The 17,261-nt window shown below is 36.9% G+C and overlaps 1 protein-coding gene across 2 annotated transcripts in view; it reads right to left on the bottom strand.

Moving 5' to 3' along the window:
* Positions 1-17,261, bottom strand: part of Rnf13 (ring finger protein 13) — a 170,918-nt gene that overhangs the window by 125,857 nt on the left and 27,800 nt on the right. For both annotated transcript variants that reach the window (XM_004643911.2, XM_023704085.1), the window contains exons 2-3: positions 15,743-15,872; positions 6,674-6,754 (exon numbers count right to left, since the gene is read on the bottom strand). In XM_004643911.2, the coding sequence (XP_004643968.1) occupies positions 6,674-6,754; positions 15,743-15,856 (195 nt within the window). In that variant the 5' untranslated portion in view covers positions 15,857-15,872. The remainder of the gene's footprint in view (positions 1-6,673; positions 6,755-15,742; positions 15,873-17,261) is intronic.

The following is a 17,261-nucleotide window of genomic DNA, read 5'->3' as shown; positions in this document are numbered from 1 at the left end:
CAATGATTTTTAAAGTTTGTTTCTGACTGCAAAGAGCTTTAGATTTTCCCTCCTTTCGCCTGCACTGAATAGCAAACTACCTCACAAGAAAATTTCGTTAACCACACACACATATATGGTGAAGCTGAAATGGTTAAATTTTGTATAAATCCAAATGTTTTGTCTCACACAGCTGAAGAATAAAATCACAGACAAAAGGAAGAAGTTAGGAGGGTGCTTATCAGAAATTAAGAGAAAAAGCAACCTCGTGGTTAAGCATCCAGCACCAGGAATTTCTAGAAGAACAAATGCTGAATTGGTTTTGTTTTGGCCTCAAACAGATGAGCAGAGCAATGGAGACTTGTTTTCAAGGGTTTTTTTTTTTTGGGGGGGGGGGAGGGGTCTGGCTCAGAATACCTTCAGGGCAGGCTTGAGTCCTGGGGATCGAACCACAGCAACCTGAGCCTGACTGCTTTGCTGAAGCAGCCACTTAAAGAACTGAGCTAAGGGGCAGGCCCCCAGAGACTTGTTTTCAAAAGATGGCTTCCTGGGTTTAGGGTCTGGCAAAAGTTAGTTATTTAGCTTGCTCACAAGAAACTGAGTTCAAAGGAAACTGATCATTCTACATTTCTAAACTTTTCCAAGTGCAGCCCCATGGGGGGGGGCGTGCTGTGAAATAACTTAATATACTTTTTACATTAAAAAAAAAAAAATCTATCCTTTTTTCTTGTTTTGCTTTACAGTGCTAAGCTTAGCCGTCTGCTTGAACTAGCTCTTCACCCCAAGGAGCTATTTTCCTTTATAACCCTATTAACTCTATGGACCTGAGAGCCTGCCCACAGCTAGGCTGCTCTGACTATCTACTCCTCATAACTAAACTAAACTACACCAATCCTACCAACAAAAAAGTAGGAAGCAAGGCAGCAAAGCATGTTTCTTTTAATAGGAGTTTAAAAGTACAAATGGAAAGAAAGGGAGAAAAATGCTAATTATTTTATTAGTAAATTCCTGAAATTATGAAGTGATAATTGCAGTAATAACAACTGCAGTAATAATAGCAAGCAATGAATCCCACATTTGTTGAGTATGGCACTCAGAACTGTGTGTCAGGCATTATGTCCTTTCCATGCACTAATTCAGTTCATCTCTGCGGCAATTATGAACTAATACTATTAGCATTCCCATTTGGCATTTGAAAAGCTAAGTCACAGAAAGGTAATTTTCTAAGATTACACATAGCTGACATAAAACTCCAGAATAAACTTCCAGGGCCCATGTTCTCAATCACTATGCTGTACTGCCTCAAGACAGTACTGCCTCAAGACAGAAGGAGAAAAAAATAAATAAATAAAACTAGGGAAGGAACAAAATGAGCAACAAGAAGAGAAATGAATATCTATACAAATAAACCAGAAGACAAACCTTTTCATCTAGAAGATAAAATTGATTCTAAAATTTGAGACAGATACAGTAATTCAAATGATGATGTCAAAGAGACCTTTCTGTCACAATGTGCACCTTCAAACATATCAAAAAAGAGTTCAAGTAATCAGTCTTCGTTATCAACTAAAGTTTTCCTAATATGAGACTAACTCACTGAAGATTGTGGTTCTGGGGCCTGAACCCAAAGAGCACTAAGACATCTCCATCCTTTTCATTTATTGAGATGGGTCTTGGCAAATTACCTACCTCGACGTCAAACTTGTGATTCTCCTATTTCAGCCTCCTCTATAGCCTGGCTTATAGATATAAATCACCATACATGAGGCTTAGACAAATTTATTTATGTTAACAACTTTCTGCAATGTTCGAAACACCTGCAGTCACATGCACTCTTTTCTCTACTGTATCATTCACACAAATACGCTGCTAATTTTCATACATAGAACACATTTAATTCCTTTTCTACAAATATTTGTATGCAATTCTTCTCTTACACATTTTAAACAATCCTTTGGAGACTGGGGCTGTAATTCAGTAGTACAGTGTGTGCTTTGTACACTTCAGCCCTCTGGTTTGATCCTAGCACCAAAAAGGTAATATTTATTGTTCCTTTAACACTGTCTTCTTGAATATACGTGATCGCTTCATAAGAGTCTCGCTTAAGTGGTAGGATGAATCAATAACACTGAGTTCCTTCCCAAGCAATTTATATCTGATAAGAATTAGCAAATTTAAGATGTGTGTGGTGGTGCATGCCTGTAATCCTAGCACTCAGAAGGCCAAGGCAGGAGGATTACCATGAGTTAGAGGCCAGCCTGAGCTGCCTGAACTACACCATGAGACCTGGTCTCAAACAAACAAAAATTAACAGACTTCATATGGAATAGTTCAAACTACATGTGACACAACTGTACAGAATGGAGTAATTCTAACTATGGAGGTAGTAACTGAAAAAGTAGTACATGACTTCACTCTTAACACTTTACTGGATTTCAGTTTATTGACAAAGACCAAACTACCATGAGCTGATCTAGCCAATGTAACATGTCTGTTGGTACACTGTAAAACTGAATTTCAATAGTTTGGACATACACTGCTACTAAACTATAATTATCCTATCTTTTAAGATCCAACTGCAAAAACTGGTACGTGAACTATTTCAAGCTTTATAGCCATCTATATAGCTGTACCTTCCATATCTTTTTGTACATGACTGAGTAATGAATAAGAAATGTGAGGGCTGGGGAGAAAGCTCAGAAGCGTAAGTGCCTGACTGGCAAGTATGCCGTCCTTAGTACAGGACCTTGATTCATGGTTCCAAGAAAAAAGTAAATAAATTTTTTAAAAAGATAAAAATATGAAAGTATATACTAGCTTAAAATTAACCCTTTAATAGGACTACATTTTTTTAAGTTTCTTCACAATTAAATCACACATCTGTAGTGTCTCAAAGTTACAACTGCCTTTGTATACGGTTAAATTTCTTCCAATAACTTCTTCTAGTTATTTATTTTGCTTACTGAATTAAATTAAATTCTAGATTTTAATAAAAGATTATTTTAAGATATAAATCTTCAAAGCCTATTAATAATCCAAAAGCACTAAAAGATTACTTTAAAATGCTTACAAAGTCAGCATTATAGGTCAGAACACTTATACAAATTTTAAAATCTTTCTTTCTTTCTTTCTTGTATTTAGTTCAGGGTCTGCAGGGTCTCATTACATAGATCAGACTCATAGTGATCCTCTTGTTCTCAGCCTCCCAAACAATGGGATTATAGGTGTGCCACCACGTCCAGTCTCAGTCTCACCTCAGTGCACCCTTGGGGGCAGGGCTCACATGGCAGGCTGGGGATGGAACCTTGGTCCCTGCGCCAGCCTAAGCAGTAAATCTGTTATTTCTGAAAATGTCTAGAGAGCACTAGAAATGAATTTCTTCCATATTAATATTCCAAGAATGTAAAAGACTACTAATAAAAATCCCAGACTATTATATTTAAAGTCACTAAGATTAAAAAGGAAAACACTCACAATGCCCATATATAGCTTAAAATCATTCACCTTAATAATTTCCTTAAGTGAAAATTTCCGAGTACTTTGTTTTAAAAGGATTTGATAACTAGGAATTATCTACTACTAAGGTAACTTACACTATGGGGTCATGATGTAATAATAGTGACTTATTCTACCCTCTTACCTTAAACAATAGAAAAACCAAACAAAAAACACGTAACATCAGTTTTCAAATGCTGGGCAAGCAGGACAAAATTTCTAAGAAGAAAAAAACAAATGAGATGAACTTTACAAGTACTTCAATTTACTGCTGAAAGATTCTAGAACTTACTACCAAGCAAAGAAACCCAAACCAGACCAGTGGTCTCACTGAGTGAAGAAGACAACATTCAGAGGCTGTATAGGTCAATGTAACTAGATTGTGTGGGGCAGAATATTGAGCAGACAGAACTGTAAGGAGAAAGAGCACTCCAGAGAGAAGTAAAGTGATCCACTCAAATCTCTGGCAAATAGTGACACACATGTGTACGTGAAGAAACTATCAAAACTAAGGAAATAACCATTGGAAAGTAATTAATAATACCTGGAGCTCATACAAGGCTGGATATAGTTCAGGATACCAGAGTGGAAAAACTTCTAACAGGGCCGGGAGATAGCTCAGTAGAGTAAGTGCTTGCCTGGCAAGTGCAGGGTCCTAAATTCAATCCCCAGTATGGCAAGAAAGAAAGAAAGAAAGAAAGAAAGAAAGAAAGAAAGAAAGAAAGAAAGAAAGAAAGAAAGAAAGAAAGAAACTTCTAACATACAGAGCATCTAAAAAGAGTCCTCAAAAGGGAAGTCAACAAAATTAAGCTTTAACATTTGAAATAAATGAAAATGCCAGACATGGTGGTGCACACCTGTAAGCCCAGTCCTCGAAAGGCTGAAGCTGGAGGATTACTGTAAATTCGAGGCCAGCCTGTGCTATAAAGTGAGTTCAAGTCCAGCCTGAACTACATAGTGAAACCCTATCTCAAAAAAGACCAAAAAATAAACAAATGAAAATAAAGGCACAGTTTATCAAAAGTTGTGAAGTACACCAAAAGTAGCACCTTTAGGAAAATTTGTAACACTAAATAATTCAGGCTGGCCTTGAGCTCCCGTTGTAGCCCACACTGGTCTCCAACTTGCAATGGTCTTCCTGCCTAAGCCTCCCAAGTGCTGGGATTACAGGCATGTGCCACCATTCCTGGCTTTTCAGTGACTGTTTTATCTAAGCAAACTAGAAAAAAAGAAAAACAAATCAAACCCCAAATAAAACAATGAAGGAAATAATCAATAGTAGCCACCTTCCTCATATTAGTCCTTTGGGTATGTATCATTATAGCTACGTGGAGAGAGTTAATGAAGTTGAGTAACCTAGTAGCAATAGAACTACAATGTGTAACCCAGTAGCTCTGTCAAGGCCATGGTCTTTCTATGTCTGCATGCTACTCATTTTCACAAAAGTAGGAGTCAAAACCAGGACTAAATTTTAGGCTTCACTATTCTCTGTCCAGAACTCAGTTTTGATATTGTGTTAATACAATCAGTGTATTATACATGTGTGCTTATTAAAATTACTAACATTCTAGTTTATTATTTTCTTCCTTTTCTTATACACCTAATTTCTCCTATATGGCACAAGCATACTTCACTGGATTGTGCAGTCTACACCATAGTTTAAGGAAAACTGATGTTCCAAATTATTTGACAATGTTAAAGTGATACAATAAGGTGGCGTCCTAGAATACACAGAAAGCTTTATGTTCACAAATCACAAAGGCTTATCAGCGTTGCTTTAGAACAGAAGTTGAAGCACATTCAGCTCTAACTGGTGATGTTTCCAGTCAAACACAGAGCTGACGCAAATGATGTTTCTTTTGTCCAAACACATGGTCTTTCAAATTTAATATAAACACCAAATGACTGATACGAGATTAGTGATACTGAAGATTGACTTCAATGTTATTTCCTGTATTTTGATGATGATACTAAAGGTTAAACAAATTTAGGAAGAAAAAAGTTCAAGCCACTTAAAGAATTACAAGGTATCAAAAAGGAAATTGGAAGCATAAAACTAAAAATTTCATATACACAATCCAGGCAATAATTTTTACTTTTAAGCTTTTATTGCAATCAAGATAGTAATACATTTATTTACTTTTGGAAAAGATTTCTTGTCTTACTCAAAGATTCACTTTCAGATTCCATTACAAACAAAATCCACTCAGCATCTACTCTATGCCAAAAATCACAGTACTTTACCTGCTATGAAAGAAAGTGTTACTAAGTTCAATTTCGGAAAGAAATGGCTAGAGCATAAAAGCGGTGAAACAAAAAATATATCCTGAGTGAAGAAGTAATTAACAATTATAGCAGCTGTGGTCCAAGGTATGTTTCCTTTGGTGCCAAGTGACCACTGGCAGCCCCGCAACCCTAGTCTGACTTCTTCAATGGCTAAAGGACACCCAGAAACTGAGATGAGCTAATTAGCCAGGTAGGAAGATACAAGAAGGAAATGTTATCTTTTTTTTTTTTTTTCCAGAACTGGGGGTTGAACTGAGGCCCTTCTGCTTGCCAGGGAAGCGCTTATTCCACTGAGCTACCTCCCTGGTCCCAAAAACAGGATTTTTTTTTTTTAATACTGGGGATTGAACTTGGGATCTTGCACTTGCCAAGCTGGCACTTACGCCACCAAGCTACATCTCTAGCCCGGGAAATGTATTTCCAGTCGACCTTCTATCATCAAAAACAAAAACATCCTGAAGATGTGTACATTTTTCTCTCCACAGAAGCTTTGCACGCGCGCGCGCGCGCACACACACACACACACACACACACACAGGATGGCAAGGAGAGAACCACTACTGATTATATAAGCATCTATAGAGTAAATCATATATAAATCACATAAAAACTTGTTTTAACAATTCCCTTTCTCAATATTCCAATGTGATATATTGCTCCTAAGAGGTAGACTTAAATATAAGACAATCAGAGAGGAAGAAAATGAAGAGAAAAAAAAAGCTCTGAAAAAAGAAAAGGAAAAACACACTTCTCTCTTTTGCTCTTGATGTTCTGCTATTTTCCACCGCCATGAATATGCTTTAACTTTTTCAAGTGACTATGTATGACTTTTATAATAAATAATATTTTCACTCTATATAAAGAACCACCTTATGAAATACCTTATGTCTTTGTCATATTACTATTTTCTTACCTTTAAACCTTCAGCTGGAGGTCTATAACCAAATTTTGCTGGAAGATCATCAAATGTCTGAGATGCATTTTCAAAATTATACTAAATGTAAAATTGAAAATAATCAGTTAAAACCAATTACATGATATTAAAAACATTAAAAATTAAACTGTTTAAAACATTAAAATGTGCTAAATTAAGGAAAAAGTCATTTTTATAAACCTGATTTATTAATATACCTTATCATAAAAAAGCCAAATTTATAAAAGTGTATCTAGTAAAACTATAAGAACTATACACAAATTATAACATATACCAATGTTCAAATTTGATTTTTGTTTTATGTTATTATCAAACAATGACAATAATTCTGTAACACCAAACAACCTACTGTTTTCTGAGTTTTCCACAGATAATTTCCTAAGCATTTTCTTTTCTTTTTTTTTTTTTTTTTTGGCGGAACCAGGGATTGAACTCAGGCACTTGCGCCTGCCAGGGAAGTGCTTATTCCACTGAGCCATCTCCCCGGCCCCTATCCCTAACCATTTTCTACACGTACTTTTTTCTTTCTTTTTTTTGCAGAAGAGTTCCACTTCATTTTCTCTATTTTAAGGGTTTAATTTAATAAAAAAGATTTACAGGATTTGTCTAGCTATGAAAATGACTTTTTCCCCAGGGAAAACGTAATATCTAAACATACTTTTAAGGGTATACTAATTTTGATACAATTTTTATCCACAGCAGAATAATACAAAGACTAAACTCGATGAAATACATATACAGAGAAAGCTGAAGGTATTTAAAGCCTTTAACAACTTTCCTCTTCCTGTAACTGATTCTTATCCTATAGTACTCATCAGTCTTTTGCTTAAAGCAAACAAAGATAATCTGCACTTTTAGAAGACAATCATAATGACATAATTTTGAGGGGTTCATTGGATCATTTAATAATGTTTCATCTGCAACACAGAAAACAAGAGAAATAAGAGAAATGAAGCCGGGCATGGTGGTGCACTCCTTTAATCCTAGCACTGGGGAGGCTAAAGCAGGAGGATCATTGCAATTTCAAGGCCAGCTGGGGCTAAACAGTATGTTCAAGGCCAGCAGGAACTGCATAGCAAGACCCTGTCTCAAAAAACAAAAAAAAAAGGAAGATTAGTGAAACTAAGCAGACTGTAAACAACTAACTTTTGAAGCACAGATGAAAACTGTGATGTACTAGAACACAAGACAGTGGTGGATAACCTGTAGACTATAAATAGAAAAGCCAAAGCCAAACATTTTTGGAATAGAGACAAAAAAGATAACAAAGCAAGAATACTGCCTAATATTAATTATGACAGACAAAGATACATAGATCAAGTAAACCTTTATTATTCATAAAGCATGAGTTGAGCACCACATTGAGATTAATAGTTGTACTATCCCTTAACACCTACTGGTAAGCCCCATTAGAGCCTCTTATGGCACTTTCAAAAAGTATCAAGATAAAGAACTCCACAATTTAATAATAAGTGTCTTAATCTCTCTTAAGACAGCAAGTCTTTCTGCTTCACCCTCAACCCAGGTCCTGGCAACCATAATGTAAGCAGGAAAAGCTCCACACACTTACACTCAGGATTCAAGTAGTGCAGTTCTCAGATCACATTTAAACACTACATTGTCTTCACATACCCTCTCTTACCTCTGGTTTTCATGGTATGTTTGCAATTAATTCTACAAAGTGTGATTCGGCATCTGAATTTGATCCTGAACAGTCCATTCTCTGATCACCAGCACGGCAACATACTTGAACAGCATCAAGCATATTTGGTGATTGGTTCAGGCTAATTTTTCACTGCAACAATAATTTATATTTACAGTGTACTCTACTGTTTATAAAGTTCTTTGGAATCATCAAGTGATTTTACATCAAATATCAGAATTTATTATTAAATCTCTTATTTTCTCTATTGTTTCAATTGTAGGGGATGGTGGCTCTCAATTGGGTTAATTTTATCCTAGCAAAAGAAGCTCTAGGTTAGCCTTTAATGTGTTAAGACACTGTTACTCCTTTAATACTAACTACCCTACCCTACCTTTGAAACATCTTAAGAGATGAGAAAAACAGAATTACAAAGACTTCTTGAGTCAACCATGGCATGCCATTGTGGTTGCTATTGACATCAAGTAGGTATTTAAGCAGAGACTAAACAAAGGAGGAGGTCAGATGGGTTTCTGATCTATAAGGATAGGTGAAGCGGCCGGACATTTAAGATCTGTAACCCAGAAAGGGTCAGATGGCCGGCTTTATTAATAACTCTGTTTTTTTCCAGCTTATGGTCTGACATGGAAATAATCTCACTGTTTCATAATTAAAGATGATCATCTTCACGTTTAACATGGAAGTTATTTAGCTCCTTCTATTCAAAGATATCACTGTAAAATAGTGATCTAGGTAAGTGGAGACAGACCAAGGAAAAAGTAAAGTGTACAATAAATCTAATGCACTTGAATCATCACAAAACTATTACCCCCTCCCAATTCCTGGAAAAGTTATCTTCCACAAAACTGGTGCCAACAGGGTCAGGGAATGCTGATGTAGACCACTGTTAGTATCATCTTTATTTTATAAACTGACCAAAGAATATTAAAAATAATTTTCTCTAGTAATTTAGCAAGATAAGAAGATTAACTATGAGGCTGGGGAGATAGCTTGGCAGTCTACGTGCCTGCCTGGCAAGTGCAAGGTCTCTAGTTTGATCCCTGGTACTGCATGCCATGCCAGCCCCAGGACCATGCCAGCCCTAGGACCATGCCAGCCACCAAAACCAGGTGTGGTGGTACATGCCTATTAATCCTAGCACTGAAGAGGCTGAAACGGCAGGATCACTACACATCTAAGCTGTGTAGCAAGACCCTTTAGCGAAGGAAGGAAGGAAGGAAGGAAGGAAGGAAGGAAGGAAGGAAGGAAGGCAGGCAGGCAGGCAGGCAGGCAGGCAGGCAGGCAGGCAGGCAGGCAGGCAGGCAGGCAATCCAGCCCCAGAGCTCTGGCTTTTAACCTTACATTGTATTCCATACACTCCAATTTTTAAAAAGAAATTAACCCTAATTTGAGATGCTAAGTAGTCTGACTAAGGCGATACAGTTACACAGTAGTAAAGCTGAAACTTTGACTATAACTCCAATCTACACCACTACCATGAGGTGTTTCTCTGCTGCTCAGCTTCTTGACCTTATAACCACTACCAAGAAACAAATCTCTGACAACGCAGACAATGATATCAAAAAGGCAGATGCAATGCTAACCAAAGCTGAGTTATTTGACTCTATAAAAACAAAGTAAAAATACTGAGGTATACTTCACAATAAAGTCATGGACACAACTTAGTTAACTAGTCACTTAGGGGCCTCTAAATTTTATGGTTGTTTGCTTTGTTTGTAGTACTGGGGAATGAACCCAGAGTCTTTATACTGAGCTACATCTTCAGCCCTTTTATTTTTTAATTTTGAGATAGGATCTTGCATCACTAAGTTACCCAGGCTGGACTCAAACTTGAGATCCTCCTACCTTACGTTCTAATAATGTTGAGATAATAGGCAGGTGTCTGGCTCCCCTGCCAATTCTAAAAATCTATTTTTCTAGATATAAGCCTGTATAAATAACAATCTCACATTTATTGGGGGGGTCAAAGGAAAAAGAAACAATGAAATAAAAGACAAAAAAGACCTAAGGAACAAATGCTATTAGGAAAAAAAAAAATGATAGAACTAAATCTCAAAGGCTACTAACCAGCTCAAAGTTTTTTGATGTCCTATTGCATAATGGATAGTATGTACTAGGAACATAAAAGCTTAGTAAGACATAATCTTGCCTCCCAGTTATTAATAATCTAGAACGGTTGTGGCCCCACCCTTTATGGCAACAGAAACTAGGTTCATGGAAGAGAAGTTTTCTATGGAGTGAGAGGGAGTGGTAGCAGACTTTTCGGATGAGTTAAGCATATGTTCTTTATTGTGCACTTTATTTCTATTAGTTAGCAAATTATAATATGTAATGAAGTAATAATACAACTCATTATAATGCAGAATCATGGGAGCCCTGATCTTGCTCTCCTGCAGCCAGACAGATCTATCTGAGAAAGCTAGGAAACAGTGACACCTGAAGGATGCTGCTTTGGTCCAACATACTCCAATGTACTCCATTATCTCATTTCCATTGCTGTCAAACTGCTTCACAAAAATAAGATGAAGGAAATGGAAGCAGGCCTTTCAGTTCTTTTCTAGCAATCATAGAATAGTCCTTCTTGACTTTAATCTAGACTGTGTAGAAATCTGAGGGTGTTATCAAATATACTTCTAAGGCCTCCATCATTTGCAATCTCAAAATTTTGACACTCTTCAAGCATGGACAAAGCATCACTGTGCCAAAGTTATTTACAAATGGGGCACAGATCCATTCCTTCCCAGTTTGGAGATCTTTTGTACTCAAGAAGTAACTTTCAAACTCTTTTGAAAGCTGAGATACGTGATCATGCACCAGGTGGGAGAAAGGTGGCATTGGCTCAGTCTCTTGCAAAATCTCTGCTAATGTTCGAAACATGTCAAAAATCCCCAAGTTAAGGGGCCGGGGAGATGGCTCAGTAGAATAAGTGCTTCCCTGGCAAGTGCAAGGGTCTGAGTTCAATCCCTGGTTCCGGAGGGGGGAAAAAAAAAGTCCCCATGTTTGGGCCGGCAGATAGCTCAGTGGATTAAACCTCCTACTTAGGCAGATGCAGGGGGGACTGGGATTGGATCCACTGCATGCCAGCTCTGCCCCTAGGGCATGCTGAGACAGAAATTGAGACTGTGCATGGTGGTGCACACCTATAATTGGGAGGGTGAAAACAGGAGAATTACTATGAGTCTGATTTATGTATTGAGACCCTGCAGGCCTTGTACTAAATGCATAAAAAAAAAAAAAAAAAAACATTCTTTACCTTGTAATTCCAATTTGGCTTTGAATGCAGCCACTTTATCTGCAGACTTGAACATAGTTATCAAAAATGAAAGACTGGGTTCACTGAATGGTTTGAAAGAGTGAAACTAGTGAGCAAGTTTTGCAATCCATTCTATCAATGGAATGGGTTGCCAGTGGTGACTATTTTTCTAAAAGAAATCTCCAGTGGGTCTTTTAACTCAAAAACTCTGGCAATCTATATTTAGAAAGTCATCTCATGTCCATGTATAAAAGAAGGCATGTGTACTCTGCATCTATCTCCTCACATAGTTGCATGAATAGATGTTGATGTGCTCAGTAATTTTAATCAAATCCTGCAAAATACTGCTAAGTTCAGGTGACATTTTTCAGCATTTCTCTATGGATAACACAATGTATAAACTCACATTCAGAAGCAAGTTGTTTGACGCAAGTAGTGAAACTAGAAATCTATTCAGTCTGGCAGCTGTTCCATCTGTGCATATACTGATACAAAATGACCAGTTAGGTTTTCCAGATAAGGAATCATTCAAAGGCTTGTACAGTTTGCACCCATGGTACTGGCTGGCAACAAAGTGCACATCACATATGCTCAAAGTGCACACAACATATCTCACACATCCTCCTGAAAAACATATCACTACAACATAGGCATTGTTGCACTGATGCCAGTATCAGTAGAGTTGTCAATGTGGATTGCGTACCATGGTGACTCAGTGATCCTAACCAGTGTGCCTCAACATCTTCTGCAATGTCATCAGTTCATCGAGTTATAGTGCTGGCTAAAAGAACATATGCCACCTTTGAACTGTGGTCCTTTCTAGAAGCTCATGACAAATGTCCTCAGCAGCAAGCAGGGTCAACTCTTTATCAACAAAAGGCTTCTTACTGGTATTAGCAATGAAGCTAACCACTAGGAATGGTGCTGTCAATACAGACACATTTCATCAAGGGGTGGTGGCCTTCAGTATTACTTGTGATCTCTGTGTCATGTTTAAAAAAAAAAAAAAAAAAAAAACCTCCAAACCCTGGTCCTTTCAATGCAGGATATTTGGTCTCCATATGGAGAAAGCTTGAAGGCTTCATGGCTGTGTTGGTTCACTGATCAACATATATTATACAAGCAGGCCTTGAGAATGTGTATCACTGTAGCCATAATCCTATAATTTAAGTGGGATTCTTGGTATTTTCCTTCAAGGGCAGCTTTCTTCTTTTTCGGCAGTATCAGACTTCTGCTCTGACATCATTAGGTCTGTTCCCCTTTTTAAAGAAGTTCTCCAATGGGGGAAAAAAAATGTTTAATTCACTTTAGCTTGTGAGCTTATGAAAATCGACTAACGTGGCTAATCCAGAAAAGGGGCACAGGTCAAAGTAGCTAAATAAAATAACACATGGGCCACAGTGGGGACTAAACTAAGTGTCAGAATCTGACTTAAAGTTTGCCACAAATGCAGTTATACAAGTGAATCATAACTTGCCACTATAAACCCTGCTACTCCTTGAAGCTTAACTGCTACATGAATTTTGATGGATCTACAAACAATAAATTTATTATGGTCTGTGCAGTCAAACCCCTCTGCTAATGTTAATCTGTATTTGCAGCCTCTCCTCAAGGCTAGCATCAATACTTCAAATCCACCTCAGTTCTTCATACATTAGATTCTCATAATGAATATGCAGTCTGGATCCCTACCCTGTACAATTCACATTAAAGTTCCCACACTTATGAAAATCTATTTCTGCTCCTGATTTCACATAAGGTGGAGGGAGCTCAGCAAGTAAAGAAAGCAATAGGGAGTCACTAAATACCACTGAAGCTTTACTTGCTGACCTGCTATTCACCTCCTGCTGTGTGGCCCCGTTCCAGGCAGGCCACAGTAGTGGAGTCTGGGGACTCCTGGCCTAGAGAATATTATTCAATAGTCAGGAGCACACCACAGAACCAGCTCTATAAACTCCTAGAAATCACTGACTAATTGGAAAAATACTGGGAATTAATAAATGGGAGAATTTAATAGCCAACAACAATAACAACAACAACAAAAGTAAACATAGCACACAAATAACACAATAAAAATGAGCTTGTATATTTATTTATTTATTTGTTTGTTCTTTCAATCCCTGGTTCCGAAAAAAAAAAAAAAAAAAAAACTATCAAAAATGGGCAAGTCTCACAGTCACCACACCCCACTTCAGTTTCTGTGGCCAGCAGGGCACACCTGAGGTTCTGGGGTCAGCACAGCATGTAGTAACCAGGGACTGAACCCAGGTCCTTGCACTTACCCAGCAGGTACTTAAACTGCTGAACTATAAAAACTGGCTTGTATTTTCAAAACTGGCATTTTAATTCTAGTCAAAATGAAAACAGAATCAACCTGATACCCAACTGATTTCAGTCTATATTACTATAAACTCAGATTTCAGGATGATGCTTTTACTCAATTAAAAGGAAGAGCTAAACTGTTAAAAGGAAGAGCTAAAATGTTCAACCTCTTGACTCACTTCCAGGAAATCATGCTGTAATGTTAGTTTCTCTGCCTCAGTTTTTAGTTGCTTTATTTATTAATTTCTTTTTGTCTTTTTGAGCAAAGTCTCACTATGCAACTCAGGCTGCCCTTGAGTGCACTTTGTAGCCCAGGCTGGTCTCAAACTCACAAGGATCCTTCTGCCTCAGCCTCCGGAGAGGTGGGATCATACGCATGCACCACCACGCTCCACTAGTTCCTCCTGCATGTTCTCACAAACCACGCTCCTCTGCACCCATGTCAGCTTTCTGTCTTAGTGTCAGCACAGAGAATGGATATGAGCAGCTTCTGTGCTGATGGTCCCTTCATTAGGTGACAGCAACCCAAAGCACACTAATCTGATGAGGCTCAGGGAACACTGCTAGCAAACAGAGCTGACTGCTGCTTTACACAGTACTTAACATTTTATTTTGTCTCCATACTAAGAAACACACGAGTGATTTCATATTTTCTTGAAGAGATGAGTACAAGATAATCAACATAATAATAATGCACATAAAAATGATATATAAGATATTTCCTATATGTCAGATAGTATTCTAAATAGTTGATCTTATTTCACTATCACCACATGCTCTAGTTTATAAATAAAGAAGCTAAGGCATTTAAGAACCAGTCCATACTAGGAAATAAATAAACATAATTGACCAGTTTTGTACTAAAGAGGATAACAGAGGGAGAACTCTCATACAGACTAATAAAACTCTGTGCCTTCCAAAACTATAATATAGAAACTGCTCTCTCAAGTTCCACATCCTGCAATCTGCCAGGAGTGTTCTATACAATGCAGAAGCACATCAAAGGACCACATAAAGCTCTGACCAGCAATAATGTGGTCCTTCCACTTCTTATCTAATATCATGAAGCAAATCAGTTACATCTACACAATAAAAAAATAAATCCTTAGCTCAGACCAGGAGTATAAGGAAGCTGCACACACACAAGCTCTCTCACACACACACACACACACAAACACACACACACACACACACACACACACACATACACACACACAGAGTTAATTCCTCTTTTTGTACCTTCTCAGAACAAGAAATAGGAAATAGATATACTTCTTTTGGCAGAAGAGGTAAGATGTAGTCAAGAGAAAACTACAAGGTTTTGGATTACAATCTTTGTAAGTAAAAACCTTTCACTATTAAACCTAAGACCACAGTACCGTTAATCTGACTCATTAATCCTAATTAAAATTTTCTATGGCCATATTATGGAATTTTTAAATTATTACTACCAATAAATATACTACAGTCATTAGAGAGAGATATGTCATTGTCATTAGAAATATAGTCAGCACTAAGAAAAACAGAAAGATTCTATATAAATATAAAGCGTGGAAGCATCTATAAACGAGCACTTATATGCATGCACACTCTCAAAAGCAGCACTGTTTATCAAGTATTCTTGTGCATGAGATCTTACACTGGATATTAAAAAAATAAAAAAGTGAATAAAGTACCACTGTTTATAGTAATTATGTGTATGTTTTTTGATATGTTTATAGGTAAGTATCTTAGAGGATTCAATTACTAAGGACTTTTTAAAGATGCTCTTTAAAGAATTTTTGACATGAATAAATATTACTGTACTCACCGCTAAAATATCAGCTCCTACAGGTAGTAAGTTTAAGAATGCAAAGAGCTGGACAGTCAAGATGGTGTAGACTTGTGTAGCCGAAAGCATAAGCATCCCTATGGAGAGCAGCATCTCGTTGGAAAGTCACCTGGGAGAGAAGAACATCAATAACAATGAGCAATGGCAGCTTCTTCCCAAGAAGAAGTCACTGGCTACACTGATTCCCCAATGTCAAAAATACCTAAACATTAAAATTAAAATTTATTTCAAAGGCCTAAGAATTTAAATGTATTTGGATATTAGGTAAACATCAAAGGTCAGTCAATGTAAGTACCTACATAAATTGGGAGGGGATTATATGTTATGATGCGTGATGTACATATACAAACTCCCATGATAAATATAATCATATACTGTAAATTTGTACTATAAAAATAAAACTTTTTAAAAAGCATGTAACTCACAGTGACATTAACCTCTGTTTTAACCATAAAGCAAACTATCTGCCATAGTACTCAGAGGAAGAAAAATTTCAATGAAAATGTTTTAAAAACACATGGACACATCTTTACTTTAAATTTAAAACTTTCTATAATTTCTAAAAATATTACCCTCTAGTATTTAATATAAATATACACGTAATTTACATGTGCATAGTAGCTTACATTTATAAAGGTTGAATCCCAAAATACAAAATGATTTGATTCTTGCTTGGTTAACATTCAGTCCTTTCACACCCAAAACCCAAATTTCCCCAAACCTGAAACTTTTTGAGGTTACAGCACTCAAAAAGTTTCTAGTTTCAGACCATTTCAAATTATTGATTTTTTTTTTTTTTATGAATGCTTAACTGGTAAAATCCCTTTGTCTTTGCAAACTTTGTTGCCAACTGTTTGAAAGTATAATACATGACTGACTTTACAAAGGAGCACTGATACTTTAATCACATCATTAAGTATAACCAAGCCACAGGATCAATTTTAACAATGATTACAGCTGATAACTGTTCTGTTGGAAGCTACCATGTAAACTCAAACTTTAAATCTTTGAATCTCATAATGTACACTGTGAATAATTTTTGAATTAACATCCTATATAGTCACTAATATCAGCGATAAATTAAAGGTCAAAATATTTTAATGCACAGATATATTCCACAGAAGCAAAGTATAGATTAGTAGTCAACTGGAGGTCCAGGGAGAAAAGGAGGACAGTTGAGAATGAGGAATAACTGCTAATTGGCACAGGTTTACAGGAAGGATGATAAAATGGTTCTAAAATTAGATTGCAGCTATGGTTGGATACTTCATAAGTATCCTGAAAATTATAGCACTATACACTTTGAATTTTGGGGTGTGTAAACTGTATTGCCATAAAATTGTCTTAAAACTACAGATTTGTTGGCAACAGTTTTTGAAGTAAAGTATATATGATAACAACCTGCTGGGGAGATAGCTCAGCAGCATAAGCATGTGCCCAGCAAGCACAAGGTCCCAAGTTCGATCCCTGGTGCCGAAAAAAAAGAAAAAAGAAAGAA

This window comes from Octodon degus, unplaced genomic scaffold (genome assembly GCF_000260255.1).
Source record: "Octodon degus isolate 3935 unplaced genomic scaffold, OctDeg1.0 scaffold00186, whole genome shotgun sequence".
Classification (NCBI taxonomy): Eukaryota; Metazoa; Chordata; class Mammalia; order Rodentia; family Octodontidae; genus Octodon; species Octodon degus.
Note: the sequence above shows the minus strand (reverse complement) of the source record. Positions and strands in the feature narration are given on the sequence as shown.